Source organism: Ambystoma mexicanum, chromosome 1q (assembly GCF_040938575.1).
Source record: "Ambystoma mexicanum isolate Mex_15411 chromosome 1q, UKY_AmexF1_1, whole genome shotgun sequence".
Classification (NCBI taxonomy): domain Eukaryota; kingdom Metazoa; phylum Chordata; class Amphibia; order Caudata; family Ambystomatidae; genus Ambystoma; species Ambystoma mexicanum.
In genome coordinates this window covers 1,033,176,976-1,033,192,340 of record NC_090922.1, presented here as the reverse complement: position 1 = coordinate 1,033,192,340, position 15,365 = coordinate 1,033,176,976, and the positions used below count along the sequence as shown (strand labels likewise).

Below are 15,365 nucleotides of genomic sequence, written 5' to 3'. Positions count from 1 at the left end.
GGAGCGAAGCAGAGGCAGATGGCGATGCTGCCGTAAGCAGGTAAGTGGGCTGGGTGGCTTAGAGAGACAGACAAATTGATGGGGAAGGAGGGTGGGGGGTAGATGGTGGTGCGGGGCGAAGGAAGCAGCCGTCAGGTTGCTTGAAATGCAGGCTTAAGCTTGGTTCATGGGATTCATCCTGTGATCCAACCAACCTGATTGGTTGCTCCCCCCGCCCTGGATGTTAATGGGGTAGAGTGATCAGTGACTGACAAGATAGCAGCAGGGTAGAGTTTTCATGTCCTTTCTTGAGCTGTCCTGGTATGCACTGCACCTTGTTCCACAGTATGGGTGCATAGCAAGAGAGTTGCCATCTTGTATATACCTTTCATTTCCACAATTGATGCCAGTGTAACTTCTTGGTGTTTTTCAATATAGAGATAAGGAGGTACTTGTAGATATTCACTTTACAGACCAGAGGGTACTTGTAAATGTGTGCAATCAAACCAGGCAGTGTATACAGCTATTAACCATAGACACCTGCCATTCTTTTAGCTGTGTAGTATAGAAAGAGAGGCCCAGAAACTGAACAACAAATGGTGTCTATGCGCACAGCTGCACTATTTACCCTGGCTGTGTGAACATTATTCGGTTATAGAAACTTCGCTTTTCTCCTCGATTTCCCCATTTTATTTTTGGCTGAAAGTTGGCAAAGCCAACTCTGACAAGGTATTCCTCTTTGCATGGACTTTCCGTTTGGCATAAGGATATATTATAATGTGTCTCTCTGTGAAGGCACCCAACCAAGCTCAGTGTGTGCAGTCTACCTTGCTGTTTTTGGTCTATGCGTGCATTAGTACCACCTTGTGGGCAAAATAATGGTTCATAAAAGAGAGAGAATAGAAAGGATGTTGAGAACCAGTCCTCTCTTACCAATCCTTCACAGTCCTTTTCCTTTGTCAGACCGTTGTCACAGTCCTTCTCCTTTGTCAATCCTTCATCACAGTAGTCCTCCATTTTCACAGCTCTTCATTGTACTTCAGTGCAGTCTTCCTTTTTCATAGTCCTTCACCCTCATCACATTCGCTCTTCACAGTCCTTCTCCATGACAACCCTTCTGTTTTTTACAGTCCTTCATCACAGTCCTTCTCTTACCTCATATTCCTCCTTGGTTACAGTCTTCCCTCATCCCAGACCGCTTCTGTGGTCTCATTCCTTTCTTCTCCTTTGTCATACTCCTCCCTTCTCTATCACAGTCCTTCATCATCCTCATAGACGCCTTCGTAAATGTTTTTACTTTTGTCATAGTCCTCCTCCTCCTCTGTCACAGTACTTCTTCATCTTCCTTCATGATAGTCCTTTTCATTTGTCATAGTCCTATATGACAGTTCGTTTTTATCACAGTTTTTATTTCAGTCCATGTTCTTCAGCTTCATCACAGTCCAACTCCTTTGTTACAGTCCCATAACTACAGCACAGTCCTTCCCCTTAATCACAGTCCTTCTCTTTCATCACAGTTCATTGTATTAATCACAATTACTGTCCTTCTCCTTCATCATGATTCACAACATGGATTCAGGCCAACCAGAGGACGGAAATCTACACCATGGTTGATATAGAACACCATAAAGACCACAAAAAAGTCCACTTGACATTCCGGAAAGAACTATAGACCCTACTGCTCAATTAACACAGAGATGAAATCTACTCAATTAATTCCTGAACGAGATAAGCAATGAAACCCTCAACCAACTACATAGCTAGCCACAGCAATATTGTAGACCGTGTTTTCATCGACGGCAATTTTTTCGATGGGTTTTTTACCAAAAATGTTTCACTGAAAAAACTCATCAAATATATAGGGTTTGGGGGTGGGCAGTGGAGTAACTTTGCTGAAAATATTGGGGGGCACATGACATCTGAAATAAAGGTGCCCCAGCCAAATGAATGTGGACAAAACGGTGTGCCATAAAAGTTGGGGGGACAAACATCCCTGTCCCCCCCCTAAAATTACGCCCATGGGGGCAGGAAAGGGCATATAAAGGGTTGGGGCCAGTCGGGAATAGTAAAAAAATCAATAGGGGAGGGAGGATTCAGGGGGGGGGCGGCGTGGAACTCCCCAAAAATAAAAAAATACATTTTTGATGGGTTTTTTCAGCAAAAAATGTTTGTACAAAATAAAGTCGACAAAATAGCAATTGATGAAAGAACATAGAAGCAGCGATATGGTCCCAATGGATGGTACTCCAGGACTCTATCCGCATACCATGAACCTGTGCATCACTACATTGACTAAGACTGCTGGGAAATGATCATAACCGGGTCAGCCACCCATTCACAAAAATCGACATGAACAAAACTACTACAAGCATCCATGAAGCTCCCCCACTCGTCCCTTCCAGAAGTCACCAATCACTTCATTCCCGAATGGTCCCCAGAACCTAACCCCTTCTTTATATGTAGCCCTTGTGTGTCTACCTCTCTTCTCGCTGACTAACCAACTCCCCTTTAAAATCGCACATGATCTTAGAATACACACAGCAATCCTTGCAGCCAGGGCTATGGCAGGCCTATCCACCTCATTGCCAGCATTAATCGAGCTCTAACTAATCTCTCTTTTCAGCCTAGCATCCCCCACATCAATGGCTTTCCTACACCTAAAGCGCTGTAAACTATCCGATACTGATTATACACACCGACATGAGCAGGCTTTTCCTGGTTCCCAAGGTGAGCAGGTCAAGAAATAAGATTCTGGAGTTACCCCTCTGTAGCTTTTAATACACATCCAGGGGAAATTATCTGGTGGACAAGGTGGAAGAGCACGTACCCATATGTTATATGCTCTATAAACCAAATATTTGAAGCTCATTTCTCTCATTCCATTATGATAGGTATTGACATATCTAAATGCTGTGTGATGTCACAGCTCATCTTGTGCCGTATTGGAGCCCAGGAGTTCAGTTAATCATGACGCAGTGCCGTGATAGTGTAAAGCCATTGTCCTATGGTCAGCCAAAATCAGCTTGTTAGCTTCCTCCAAGACCACGGTGTGGGGATTGCTGGAGCATTCTCAGATTTTCAGTTGTTTGCATTGTGAACCATGTGTTTATAGTATTCTTGAAACATTGCTGAATTGGGAGGACAGTTGTGACTTGAGTACACCGCTTCAGCTATCTCGTGACCCACACACACCCAATGCAATATTTGTCATCTGGGTATAGGTAGGATAACCTGCCTTTCTGTCTTTATGACAACATTTGTATAAGGCCTCAAAGCAACAGGACCAACACTCTTTCATGCCTACCCCTAATCTCCTCCTTCCTCACCCCCAATCCCCTTCTCTTTCTAAATCACCTCCTTTGGAATCCCTGGTGGCACACCGTGTACCAAATGTTTGACAAGCCTCGGTGCTCTGAGACCACGCAGGTGGGAATTTGGCGAAGTATAAAGGATCTGCAGCATAATCCTTATCCAAGGTTGTGTACAATCAGTTATTACATTTAATGGTCTCTTACTATTCATTCCCCTTGCTTCTAAGGAGAGCTATTGTACTTGTTCTGCCACCACAAAATGTGCAACTTTGGGAAAGTCACTGCTCCACCTGCTCTTCCTTCTTGTGACATGTCACCGCCTAATTTATGCTTGAGTGCTCACAAAAAACTATTAGTGTCTTTCAGTTTTTTGGGTTATTTAAAGGTGAGTACAAAGTAGCACCACTGCCAATCACATTTCCATTTACTCCATGTTGTAATACTATCATTAATGTCATAAGAGAGTACGACTTTGCAAAAAAGGGAGAACTCTGAGATTGCAGTTGCAAGGAATGGTTGAGAGTCAGTTGTGCAGCCATTTTGAGAAACCACTTTCCACAGCACTATTTTCCAGCTAGGATGGCCTTCCCCAACCTTGTACAGACATTGTATACAGGCGATGAAAAGCTGGGATTGGTTAGTATTTATAATGTTGAGATGAGTGAGACATTCTGGGTGGTAAAGGTAGACCACCAAGCTATTATGCCTGATAACAGAGCGAGTGGCGGGCCATTATCTCCCTTTATGGCCCACCAATGTCATCATTATGGCTCGTAGCACCTTAGGACGCTACAGGCTGTTTTTTTTTGTGCAGAAAAAAACATAACCTGTGTCCCAAAAAAAATGTCAGCCACAGAAATGTCAGACAGAAGCACTAGGGAAGCACATCATACATTTCCTTGATGGCTTTGAGGACTAGGACAGGAGGCGGCAGTGGCTCGGGTGGCAGGCAGGTGCTCATAATTAAAGATTGATCGAGCAAGTCCTCCGACTGGGGGGGGGGGGAGTCATGTGAGGCTGTAGCAGTAACAAAATGACATACAAGTAGCATGTATTGACTCCTTTGTTAGGGCCCATACATCAGCCTTAATGGCTTCCGCCACCGTATCCCATGTCTTTCCCCAGCTGTCACTCTCCCCGCTCTCTGCGCCTAACATTCCATCCCTGCATTCCATGGCACCTCATGCCATGGAACTATGCATCATAACATAGGCTTGGTGCGGAGAGCCATGGGGCAGATAGGGGGAGTTATCCCACTCCGAACAGGGCATGTACCCGCAGGAAATGCTTTCAATCCGGGCATTCCGATTGACTAAGCACCAGGAGCTAAATGCTAATGGCTGTTTCAGGAATGTGCATTAACAGAAATGCTCAAGTACAGAATGTTTACTTCGTGAACTTGAACTATTTCTTTCGTAGTTCAATGATCTTGTGTACAAACAGTTCTTCTGAATTTGGTTTGACATTTTAATACGTTTTTCTATTTGCTGCTATGCGGCACTTCTGTTTCAATGCAATACATTGGGCCTCATTCTGAGTCTGGCAGTAACCCTGCCGGTGCTACTGGCGGGTTGCCGCCAGACTCAGAATAATTTACTGGTGCCTGACTTCCTGGTAACACTGGGGGATTACAACCCCGGCGGTCTGGGAAGTCAGGCGCTGGCAAATGGTAAGTCCCCATTCCCATAGGGGAAAGGGGACCACAGAAGCAGCGGCACGTTGCTAACGGTGCTGGTGCTTCCATGAGAGTCTGCCTACGGTGGCTGCTGTGCCTGGCCGGGTCAGACCTGTCGGGCACAGCGGCTCTGGCAGACAGACTTGTAGTTTGCCGGTCCGGTAACCGCTGTTTCCAGACCAGCAAACTTATAATGAGGCCCATCATTCTAAATAAAGCCGTTAAGACTCTACTCACTTAAACACTTGTGTAAAGGAATGTGCTTTATAAAGTACTTTTGTGCCGTGAAATAACAGCTGCTAGACAGCATCACTCCTCAAGCATCAGAAACATTCTTTGCTCTTGAAGTATACCGCTGGCTTAGGTCTACCAGGGAACAATGTTCGGTCTTCTCAGATTTGGCCAGGCTCCCTCTTTTCACTTACCCTCTTCGGGTCCTCCTGGGCGATGTTCCTCAGGGCCATCACTGCATCCGTCTGGATCCCGACTGGCAGCTGGAAAGCACTGGCAGAGAACCCGGGCAGGAACTTCTGGATTCGCTTGATGCTGGCGGGTTGTCCTGCATTACCAAGAGCCTTCAGGGCCAGTGCCATGTCCTCCAGATGGGCATTGTTGGCTGCCTCTGCTGCCAGGTCATGCAGGGGCTGTAACAGAGAAGGCGCTGCCTTGTTATTACCCTGATCTGCATTGTAAGTTTGCACAATTGTTAAACAATTTAACCCAAGTGTGTGAACAAAAAAAGTTATCTTTTCGCATGGTTTGTCTCAAGCTATTATTTAGGGCCTCATTACACGGTAGGCGGTAAGGGTTTACCGGTACCGGTATTTGCCAGTACCGGTAAATCCTTACCGCCTTACTACAAGGTCCCTTTGCGGGTTGGGGAATTTAACGTCTGCTTTTTGCAGGTGTTAAAAACCAACCCGCAAAGGGACCAGTGGAGCTAATTACGGTACCGCAATTTGCGGTACCGTAATTAGCGCCTTCCCCATTCCCATAGAGCCCTATGGGGCAAAAATGGGAATGGGGAAGGGCAATGGTGGAAGGGGGAATTACCGCCCCGCCAACCTTGGAATGGGGCGGTAATTCCCCTTTCCTCCAAGGCGGTACCGGTAAATTACCGGCATGAACCATGTGATGAGGCCCTAAGTGTCTTTACACTCTATTGTATAATTGGTTTCAACATTATGGCGACGTCTACATGGGCAATCTCATTGTATGCCTCAACAATCTATTTGTGTAACTGCAAACGTTCAGATGTTTGTTACCTGACAAGAATTGCACGTTGACAGAGGAATTACAAAGCAAATACCATGAACGCTGAAATGTTAGAGAAATGACATATGTAGTCTTTTACTTGTAACTGACAGGCGCATTTGGCCAGCTACTGCTGCATTAAGAGCCACTTATTGAGGGAGAGGAAGTCATGCGAGGACAGCTTTCCTCTTGCCCAAAGATCCTCCCCCCCATGCCACCAGTGCACAGTCTAGATCTCCAGTGGTGCCAGATCACTTTATGTTGGGAGTGTAATGACATCAGACCATGCATCACTTCACATGATAAGACTCCAACCCATGTGTAGCCCTTAGAATGGTTACAAATGAGAGAACCACTAAGAAGAGGATTCTTAAAGTAAACCTTACTGCACAGAACTTTCCACACAAGATTGTCCATGATATCTTTTTGTTGACTTAGCTCTCCTCTCCAGTTTCTTCACCTCCTCAGCTCAACAAATACTATGTATCTCGCATTAGCATCTTAGTCGATAGATGCAGACTGGTAGGTCAGTTGTCATTACGGCTACTTTGTCCCCTGCACCACTGACTTGAGCAATGCATTATTCCTCCTACTTGTTCTGGGTTCCACGTAGCACAAACCTAGCTGTGAAGTAATAGAGTGATGTGCAACAAGGTGAATGCTGTAATAAGATACAATACTCTGGCTACAATTAGACGGGTTGACAATTAGGGGTACATCTAGACAGAAATCCGAGTGGGGGTTGAGGTTTACAGGCCGGGATTCAAGGTTAGGGATGGAAAGGCAGACCCAGTTCCGATTCATTTATTGGTCTATCGGAACCAGTGATCCAATTGAATCTATATTCCAGTGAGTATCTGCGCTGTGGAGTCGCTGGATCTGCATCAGTGATTCCCGCCCATCCTACTATATGGGGCTGTAGTTGTCATATTGTACCAGGCAAAGGCAAAGGTCTCTTTTGTAGCCTTGGCCAGACATCCCAGCAGCATTGTGCTCCCACCATGCCTCATGAGAAGGACCAGAGGCCTCACCGATGGATCCAATACCGCATTCCTTTCATGCTTACTTTTCAACCATTTGTAGTTGGATTACATTTTAGGCTTTGGGCCTCATTACAACCCTGGCGTTAAGGGGTTAACGGCGCCGTAAAAGGCTGCAGCGCGGTTAAACCCTTAACGCCCGATTCACACTTTAACACCTGCTTTTTGCAGGCGTTAAAGTCCAACCCGCTAAGGGACCTTGGTGCTAATTACGGCACCGTAATTTACTGTGCCGTATTTAGCGCCTTCCCCATTCCCATTGAGCCCTATGGGCCAAAAATGGGAATGGAGAAGGGGCCATGGTGAATGGGGATTTACCGCCCCGTCAACCTTGGAATGGGGCGGTAAATCCGCCATCCACCATGGCGGAATCCGGCATGAACCATGGTGCTAATAGCACCATGGTCCAACCCCAGGGTTGTAATGAGGCCTTTGTGTATTGATCCTATAGCCACATAGATGATACTTACTGCAAGAACGTCGTCCCGACTAGACGGTGATGCGCTAAAGTACCTGTTCACCATGGATGCATATCCCAGGACTGTAACCCTGTAGAGCGGGGGAGAACTGCGAATTTTCGCATCTGTCACCATTTCCTGCAGAAGTAGAAAAGTAAGACTAGTTAAAGGCCTGGGCCAGTGCTCAACTTAAAAAGGTATTTTTTATCATTTAAAACCATTCAAGTTTTGTAACAGCCTTTGCATTGCATTTAAATATCAATCTGAGTGGATCATTCGAAATGGTTTTGATATAATGTGGCACAAATGTTCTTATTTCGTATGTACTGGTTTAGCAAAAGCTTTATACTTATATGCAAAAAATACAACATACATTTCATCACAAGGTATAACTATGTCAATCGCATTAAAAAAATCTCATGTACAATATCACATATTTCAATATCAAATGCATGTATTAGAGAGAGACAAAAACAACAAAATGAAGAAGAAAAGAGAGGGATAAAATCATCAAGATATCAAAATCCAAAAAGTAGGCCATTTGGTCTGCTTTATCCCACACTACTTAAAGTGCTGAAACATAATTCAGTGCGTTCAGTTCCATCATAACCAATTTAAGAGGGAAACTAACGCTCTCCTGGTAGGGATTCTCCCAGAAGTTTATGGCATGCTTTTATGAAGTTTATCGCCATTTAATACTCTCTTCAACATCATTTCATCAATTGACTGATGTAGTCCTTTCCGTAGAGGACCCAAGATCATTTTACGAATATCGAGTGAACCTTCAAAACTCAAAAACAGATGTTGCGCTTTTTTGCCAGGAGGCCCTCTGTTTACACAGCCGACCAGTTCAGTGGTTTCTAGACATTCCCCTTCTTGGGCTGCAAACATCCAAAGTACACAATTGGTTTAGACTAAAGCTTAAGAGACTCTGTCAATAGATGGGACAAGCAGAGCACTTCAGATAGCCCGGGAGATAGCCAGATAGCCTAATTGTACATCTATAGTCCGTTAGTAAGCTGTATTGCTCTAACTTGTCACATTGTTTGGTTGAGCCAAACTCTCTTACTCTACGTTTTATTTCCAAATGTACAATTAAAATAAAAAAATATTCTCCAGGGATCAAGCACTAACAGGTCTCTGTTACACCGTATTTCCATTAACGTGTACATATAGGTGTTATAGAAGGAATTTAATGCATTACAACATTTGTGGGTTAATATTAATGTATAAAGAGAGGCTTCTACTGGATTTAGGATTTTGAACAACAGCAACAGTCTTTTAGCCAAAATAATATATCACTGGATCGATTGGATACCCAATTCTAACATGATAACCACCATAGGGACACAGCTTGGCAGGTGTAATACTTTTTTCAGATAGTACCCTCTATGAGGTCCAGCTCGTTTTCATTGGGTGCACCCAAACGTTCTATCTCATATAACCATAAGGGAAGAATGTTTTGTTTATAATAGGTTAGCAGGGGGATTAACGTAAACAGGCAATATTTTCTATTAATGTTCTTTGAGCTGCATATGCTGGCATTCTGGCCATTTGTCTAGTTTTAGTGTCCCACACTTTTCTGGTATTGTTCATTGTGTATCCCACATATCAAATTGAATTACAGGTTTGAATTGGGTCCCCATACATGTAAAACTTGGCCCTTCTTTTAATTGCTGTTTTGGGGAAGATCACTACGGTTATTGTTTTGATGTTTATCCTTAGTTGGTTTGTGGTGGCAAAATCCACCATTTTTGTGAGACTTCTCTGTAGGCCAATGATAGATTTATCAAGGAGAATGACATTGTCAGCAAAAGTCAAGTATTTCAGATGGACATGCCCAATTTTTGGTGGAAATGATCTAACACTCTCTAGTTCTTATTACAGGTCACACATATACAGGTTTAAAAAAACAGGGGGCTAATACACACCCCTGTCTCAACCCTACTCTGGTGTTTATTTCATCAGTGAAGGAACCGTCCAAATTGGTTCCAATACGAACAGACGTATTTGTGTGTAAATGCATCAGTGTAATCAACAGACCTATTGGGATATTCATGTTCTTCAGCTTTTGCCAAAGTTGATGGGGATCCACGCAATCAAATGTGTAATGGAAGTCTAGGAAGACCACATATAGAATATCCCCTTTACTTGGGTTTCATCAACCAATAATTTGATCATAAACCCATTCAAGTCTATCCCCAATCCCTTCTTGAACCCTGTTTGAAAGCTAGATAATGTATTAGCAGGTGCGGCCCACATCACTAGTTCATGCAGAATCAGAGAGGAAAACATTTTTACTAGAGGAATTTAGTAGGGCTATTCGCCAAGAGTTTTCAGGTAGACTATGGTCACCCTTCTTGAATATAGGAACAATATAAGTTCGACACCAAGATTCAGGAATCTCATTTAACCTTAAAATACTCTGGAACAGAGGAAATAACATTTGCGCTCATAGCCAAGAATTCTTTTTCAGCATTGCGTTTGGCAGACAAGTGGGGCCCATAGCCCTTGAGTTTTTTCTTTCAAGTAGCTTCCTCTCTGTATTTTTTATTCCACAAGTACCTCTCAGAACACAGGAGACACTTCAATAGTAATCGACTCCATGGACAATGGTTTGGAGAATAGACCACTAAAGTGGCGTACTCACAATCTGTCTGTAATTGGATTCATTTGGTTTTTGATACTTTTCCTTCCCTGCTCACTTAGGTAATCCCAAAGGGTTTTGGAATTATGTTTGGCTATTACTTTCAACATATTCAATCCATCTCTAAGGGTCATTGTGCTTTTACTCAATTTTTATATTTCATTTTGAACAGACTTGTATGTCTTCGAGCAGAATCCCTCTACACTTCCTTATCAGTTGTAATACTTGTAATCTATTTTCCTAACTCATGTTTTCTATTAGCTACTTCCTCATCATAACTGTGAGATGTTTGTATACGAGACAATATTAGGTGCATTGTTATGAGCCATGTGACTTGTGTATTGTAGTTAACAATGAGAGACCTGTCATCAAATAATCTTCCTTTTTGGTATTTAAGTCCAAATAAATTTCATAATCAAAGACTTACAATAGCAATTTGTATGGTGTGACGGTCCGCTTTGGTGAACTGCAAGGCGAGAGCGGCCACCTGGATCGCCTCATGGTGGTTCAGTTCCTGGTTGTGAATATTTTGCTTGACAAACTTGAGGGAGTCAATAGTACCGACCATTGGGATTGCATTTGTGATCCACCGCCTGCAATCAAGGAAAGCGATCAATCAAACATACAGACACACTGTCAATGGTAGAAAGACAATGAAATCAAACAGAGCGATCTACCTGTATTGGGGTTTGTCTGCAGATTGTTTCCAAATGGCCTGAAGAGTGGCCAGGTCAGAGGTGCGCAGAATCTGGATGAGCTGAAGGAAGTCTGCTGGTGCATCTTGGTGTACCTGCTGTTGGTTATGCTGCACTAAATGCTGTAAGGTTTCAGCTACCTACACATGAGCAATACAATTAAACAGGTAGTTCAATTGGGATGCGTAAGAAAATGTGATACTTATACATTTCATCAGCTACCATGAGTTATCATAGCCCAGTGGGCAGTATTAATATCTCTTTGGAGTACAGTACTGAAAAAAACAAGAGTAAGTATTCACATCTTCAGAAACCTGTTGTTCACAACAAATGGTGTCTCCGGAAAGCGGAACTCTCCCATATGCAAAATAGTCGATTGGTCTGGGCAGTGCCTCGAAGTCGCAACAGAACCTGTTGTTCTTAAAACACCAAAGACCAACAAAGCAATTTGAAGCTCAATAAATTGACGGTCTACGCAATGGAAACCAATGATTTAATAACATTCTGAAGGAAAAGAGACACATGAAGACAGAGTTATTTCTATTTGTACTGTATTAGGGCATACACTGATTCTAGTTTCTAATGCAAAAAAGAGGAATCGAGCATAAATCTTCCACCAGCCAACCCTTCTCCCAGTCAAGGCATGCTACCCAAGGCTACAGCATCTTGCCGCAGTTCCTGCACCGCCCCAGGTAATCTGAGTTCACTGACCAAATGCCACATCAAACAGTGGCCTCCATTGGTCTGAGAGCAGACGAGGAATGCATCCTGCCTATGCATGGATCTCCCTCAGTAAAAGAGAAATCAATTATCAACAAATATATTTTAGAAAAAGCTGTTAGCCATCAAACCCTAATCAGCAGGGACCGGGGTCAGCAACTGTGGAATGCAGGTCTCAGATCTGTTGTATTTGTTGTCGACATTCCTGTGGAAGGAACACAAGACCAAGACTAGAGCTAAGCAACATCTGCGGATAGCTTGCCCAAGGTATAAATGAGGACAATAAGGATTCTTTAATTGGATGCACTGAATTCTGTATAAATCTGCCAATGGTTGGGAAATGGATCGAACCAAACACATAGGTAATAGCTCCTTCAGTAGGTTGTAAGGGTGCAGAAGTAAGGTTCGGACACAATGGTGGCATGTGTTTGGATAAAACTTTTTTTTTAAAGAAAGGGGTGGAAAAAGGTCTCTGTTTCCCTAAAGCTAAAAGGGGTTCCCTACCTCAAAGGAAACCAGTGAAATTTCCAGGCGGTTCAAAACTGAAAAGTCTGTCACTGTTGTTTCCATACTTCTGTCCCTAACACTAATGATCTAAGATAACTGTGCAAGGATGGTCTTGTCGCAAAGTAAAACAGTGTTCTTGGTGTATTGCAGGTAATAAAGTGATGCAAAATAATGTTCCAAACGCAATACAGGATTCCGATGGTAGGGTGGTGCTCCTTTCCCATAGACTTCTTGTTATCTTAAATTACTGAATAATCCACAAAGAACTGCCACTTTATTACACAGTTTTTTTTTATCATACAAGCATGGCATGCTCCGATACCAAGCATAGGTTTCCTTTTATCCATTCCAGTGTCCTTGACCCTCCTGTTCCTAGTCTCTCATATGGGTGCGAGTCTCAGACTCACAAAAGTGAGTTTAGTTCTCTCTTCTGCCAAACCAGTGGGTTCTCATGGATTGTCTCTCTCTTTTCTCTCACAATGTCCCAGACCATCTTGGCTTTAAACTTTTGTTTGTCATATGGGTGTGGGTTCCAGACTTGCACTGCTGCACTGGTTCACTCTCCTGCCAAGTAAACAACTGTCTCTTGTTCATTTCAGGGTCCCAGACCCTCTCTTGTGGGTGCAGGTCCAGGACTTCCACCCTTGCATTTTATCTGCTTGGTTCACTCTCTGCCAAGTAGACAACTGTCTATTATTCATTTCAGGAACCCAGACCCGCTCTTTTGGGTGCAGGTCCCAGACTCACGCGATTGCATTGTATCTGCTTGGTTCACTCTCCTGTCAAGTATACAACTGTCTCTTATTTGCCTCAGGGTCCCAACCCCTCTCTTTTTGGTTCCTGAGCTCACCCTGTGCTAGCCGGGACCTCTCACTGCTCCCATGCAACCTGTGTACCTGTTTGCATCCTTCTCGCAGTACCTGCAGTTCCCGGGACGTTGTATACCTTCTGGAGACTCCGGCAGTGTTCAGGCATCCAGAGGGGTCTGCAGTGGTCTGCAGACTGAAGCCTTCCTCCAGCTACGTGGTGTTACTCTTTTGCGATTCACAGGATTTTGTGGCTCTTTTCCCGCTATTATTCTTCAGGGGACAGCTCACTCCCTCCCGTGTCTCTCCTGCGGTTTGGTTTGAGCCTGGGCTTGAACTGCTTTGAAATCTGTGCATGGGATTGATGAACTGCTTTGTGGAAATCACTGGCATCCAGAAATTGGGCTACTCGTTCTGCGTCTCACAAGTGATCCTTGCACTCACCGTTATTCTTCATCCTAGTACCAGCCTTAATGCTATATACATGATATTTTGTATTTTCTGACTTATCAGTTCTCTCTAGGAAGGGGGAAGAAGGGTTTAGATTTAGTGAAGGGGTTGGAGGTATTAAAGCAGGGTGATACCACATCCTCTGGTGATGATCAGCCCCAATCCCATAGGGGTATCTCTTCCCCATGTGATCCTCCCTTGGTGTGCCACCCTTAGGGGGACTATTGTACTGTGGACGCACTGAGCTGGCCTCATGCAAAAGCTCTCCCCCTAGGGGCGAAGAGACGACATCCTCAGATTCGTCACACGGTATGAAGAATGAATAACGGAGGTTGCAGCCATCTTTCCAGATATCTTGCTGTGTGTGTCGCTCATTTTCTGTACTCATGTTTCTATCTTCTAAACTGCCTTTCAGCCATACAAAGAACCTATTTTTAAGATGTCAGGACCATTCATATGTGGCTGAGTGTAGGGTATCTTAAATAATGCACCCCCAGCAGAAATCACAGATCTGATCCGATCCCAACATATGTCCTACAGATAAACAATTCTCCATGTGAAATTGCCAGATTTCGGAAGGCGGCAGGCCATGATGTAGAATCCAAAAGCAAACAAATGACCTTTGCAGAGGAAACTGCAAACATGCCCTGCCCAAAAGGGATTACACACATTATCCTACACAAAGCGTATGAATGCGCAACCAAGAGGACCCTGGCACTTCTCCAATATTTGGTGGGCATATATTGAAAACTGCGAATTTATTCTGCTCACAGCCTGTTTGCAACATTGGCATTTCATATTGTGTGGTCTTTACTGTCACACCGAGATGAAAACAATATATATTTTATTATTTATCAAAGTATTCCATAACATTATATTCGTTTTGTGCAATGTACCTGTGCCTCGGGACTCCTAGTCTTCACAAGCTGGTTTGGAATTTGATGCAATTCTGTAGCAAAATGGTAGCGGAGGCCCCCACGGTCTGGGAGCTCTGTTTGTGGTGGGTTCACTCGAATACTTTTAGTTTCCACCAAGGAAAGGACTTGTCTAGGAAAAAGAAAGACAATATGGTTAGAAATGAATTCATACATTGATTTAAGGATAAACTTCAGAATTGAAATCCTAAAGTATGTCATGATATTCTGGGTAAAAAAAATACTTCTTTTTGTGAATCTTCAGTATTTAAAATACAGGTAAAGTCTATATGGAGCCGCTGGCTGAAATAGTAAGAATATGGGGATAAAGTGGTAAGGCCTAAATGCCTGGTTCTCTCAAATCACATTTTGGCAGACAACCTTTTAAATGTTACAGCAAAGTCAGATCCAACCTGTAGGACTTTAATAACAATTGCGCTGGCCGGCAAAATCTTGGGCTGCACAAAATGGAATTGCTCTTGATCAAACTGAACTTCTGCAGATGAATTTTGAAGGACTAAACAGCTGTAAGAGTGGCTGACCATGCTAAGAGCCTGGTGGAATTGGCCTGTTTCCATGCCACTTGCAGCCAATGAGTACATCTTTTCTCAAGTGATTCAATGCTGCTTTTTTGAGGCACCTGGCTTCCAACCAGGTTCCATCCCTCTTATCTCTAAAAGAGACACCTCCCATCAACAATCTGGGTCCACAAGGGTAAATAATTTCTTCTGAAGAGGGGCCACGTGCGTGCCTGGTCTATGGTCATTGCATACTTCTTGGTAATCCCGATGGCTTCCACCTCTGCGTCTCCACCCTGTCCTGCATGGCCAGATTGTGGGCCTCTATGTGCACTTCCATTTGATTGTATGTGTTTTATTGTTATTTTCTGCCCTTTCTTTCTTTGCTATT

General features: G+C 43.7%; 1 protein-coding gene across 1 annotated transcript in view; it reads right to left on the bottom strand.

Moving 5' to 3' along the window:
* LOC138540759 (vitellogenin-A2-like) overlaps window positions 1-15,365 on the bottom strand; it is a 135,002-nt gene that overhangs the window by 107,318 nt on the left and 12,319 nt on the right. Inside the window, exons 7-11 of the mRNA XM_069641708.1 lie at window positions 14,439-14,589; window positions 11,042-11,199; window positions 10,792-10,957; window positions 7,730-7,855; window positions 5,391-5,609 (exon numbers count right to left, since the gene is read on the bottom strand). Coding sequence (XP_069497809.1) covers window positions 5,391-5,609; window positions 7,730-7,855; window positions 10,792-10,957; window positions 11,042-11,199; window positions 14,439-14,589 — 820 coding nt within the window. The remainder of the gene's footprint in view (window positions 1-5,390; window positions 5,610-7,729; window positions 7,856-10,791; window positions 10,958-11,041; window positions 11,200-14,438; window positions 14,590-15,365) is intronic.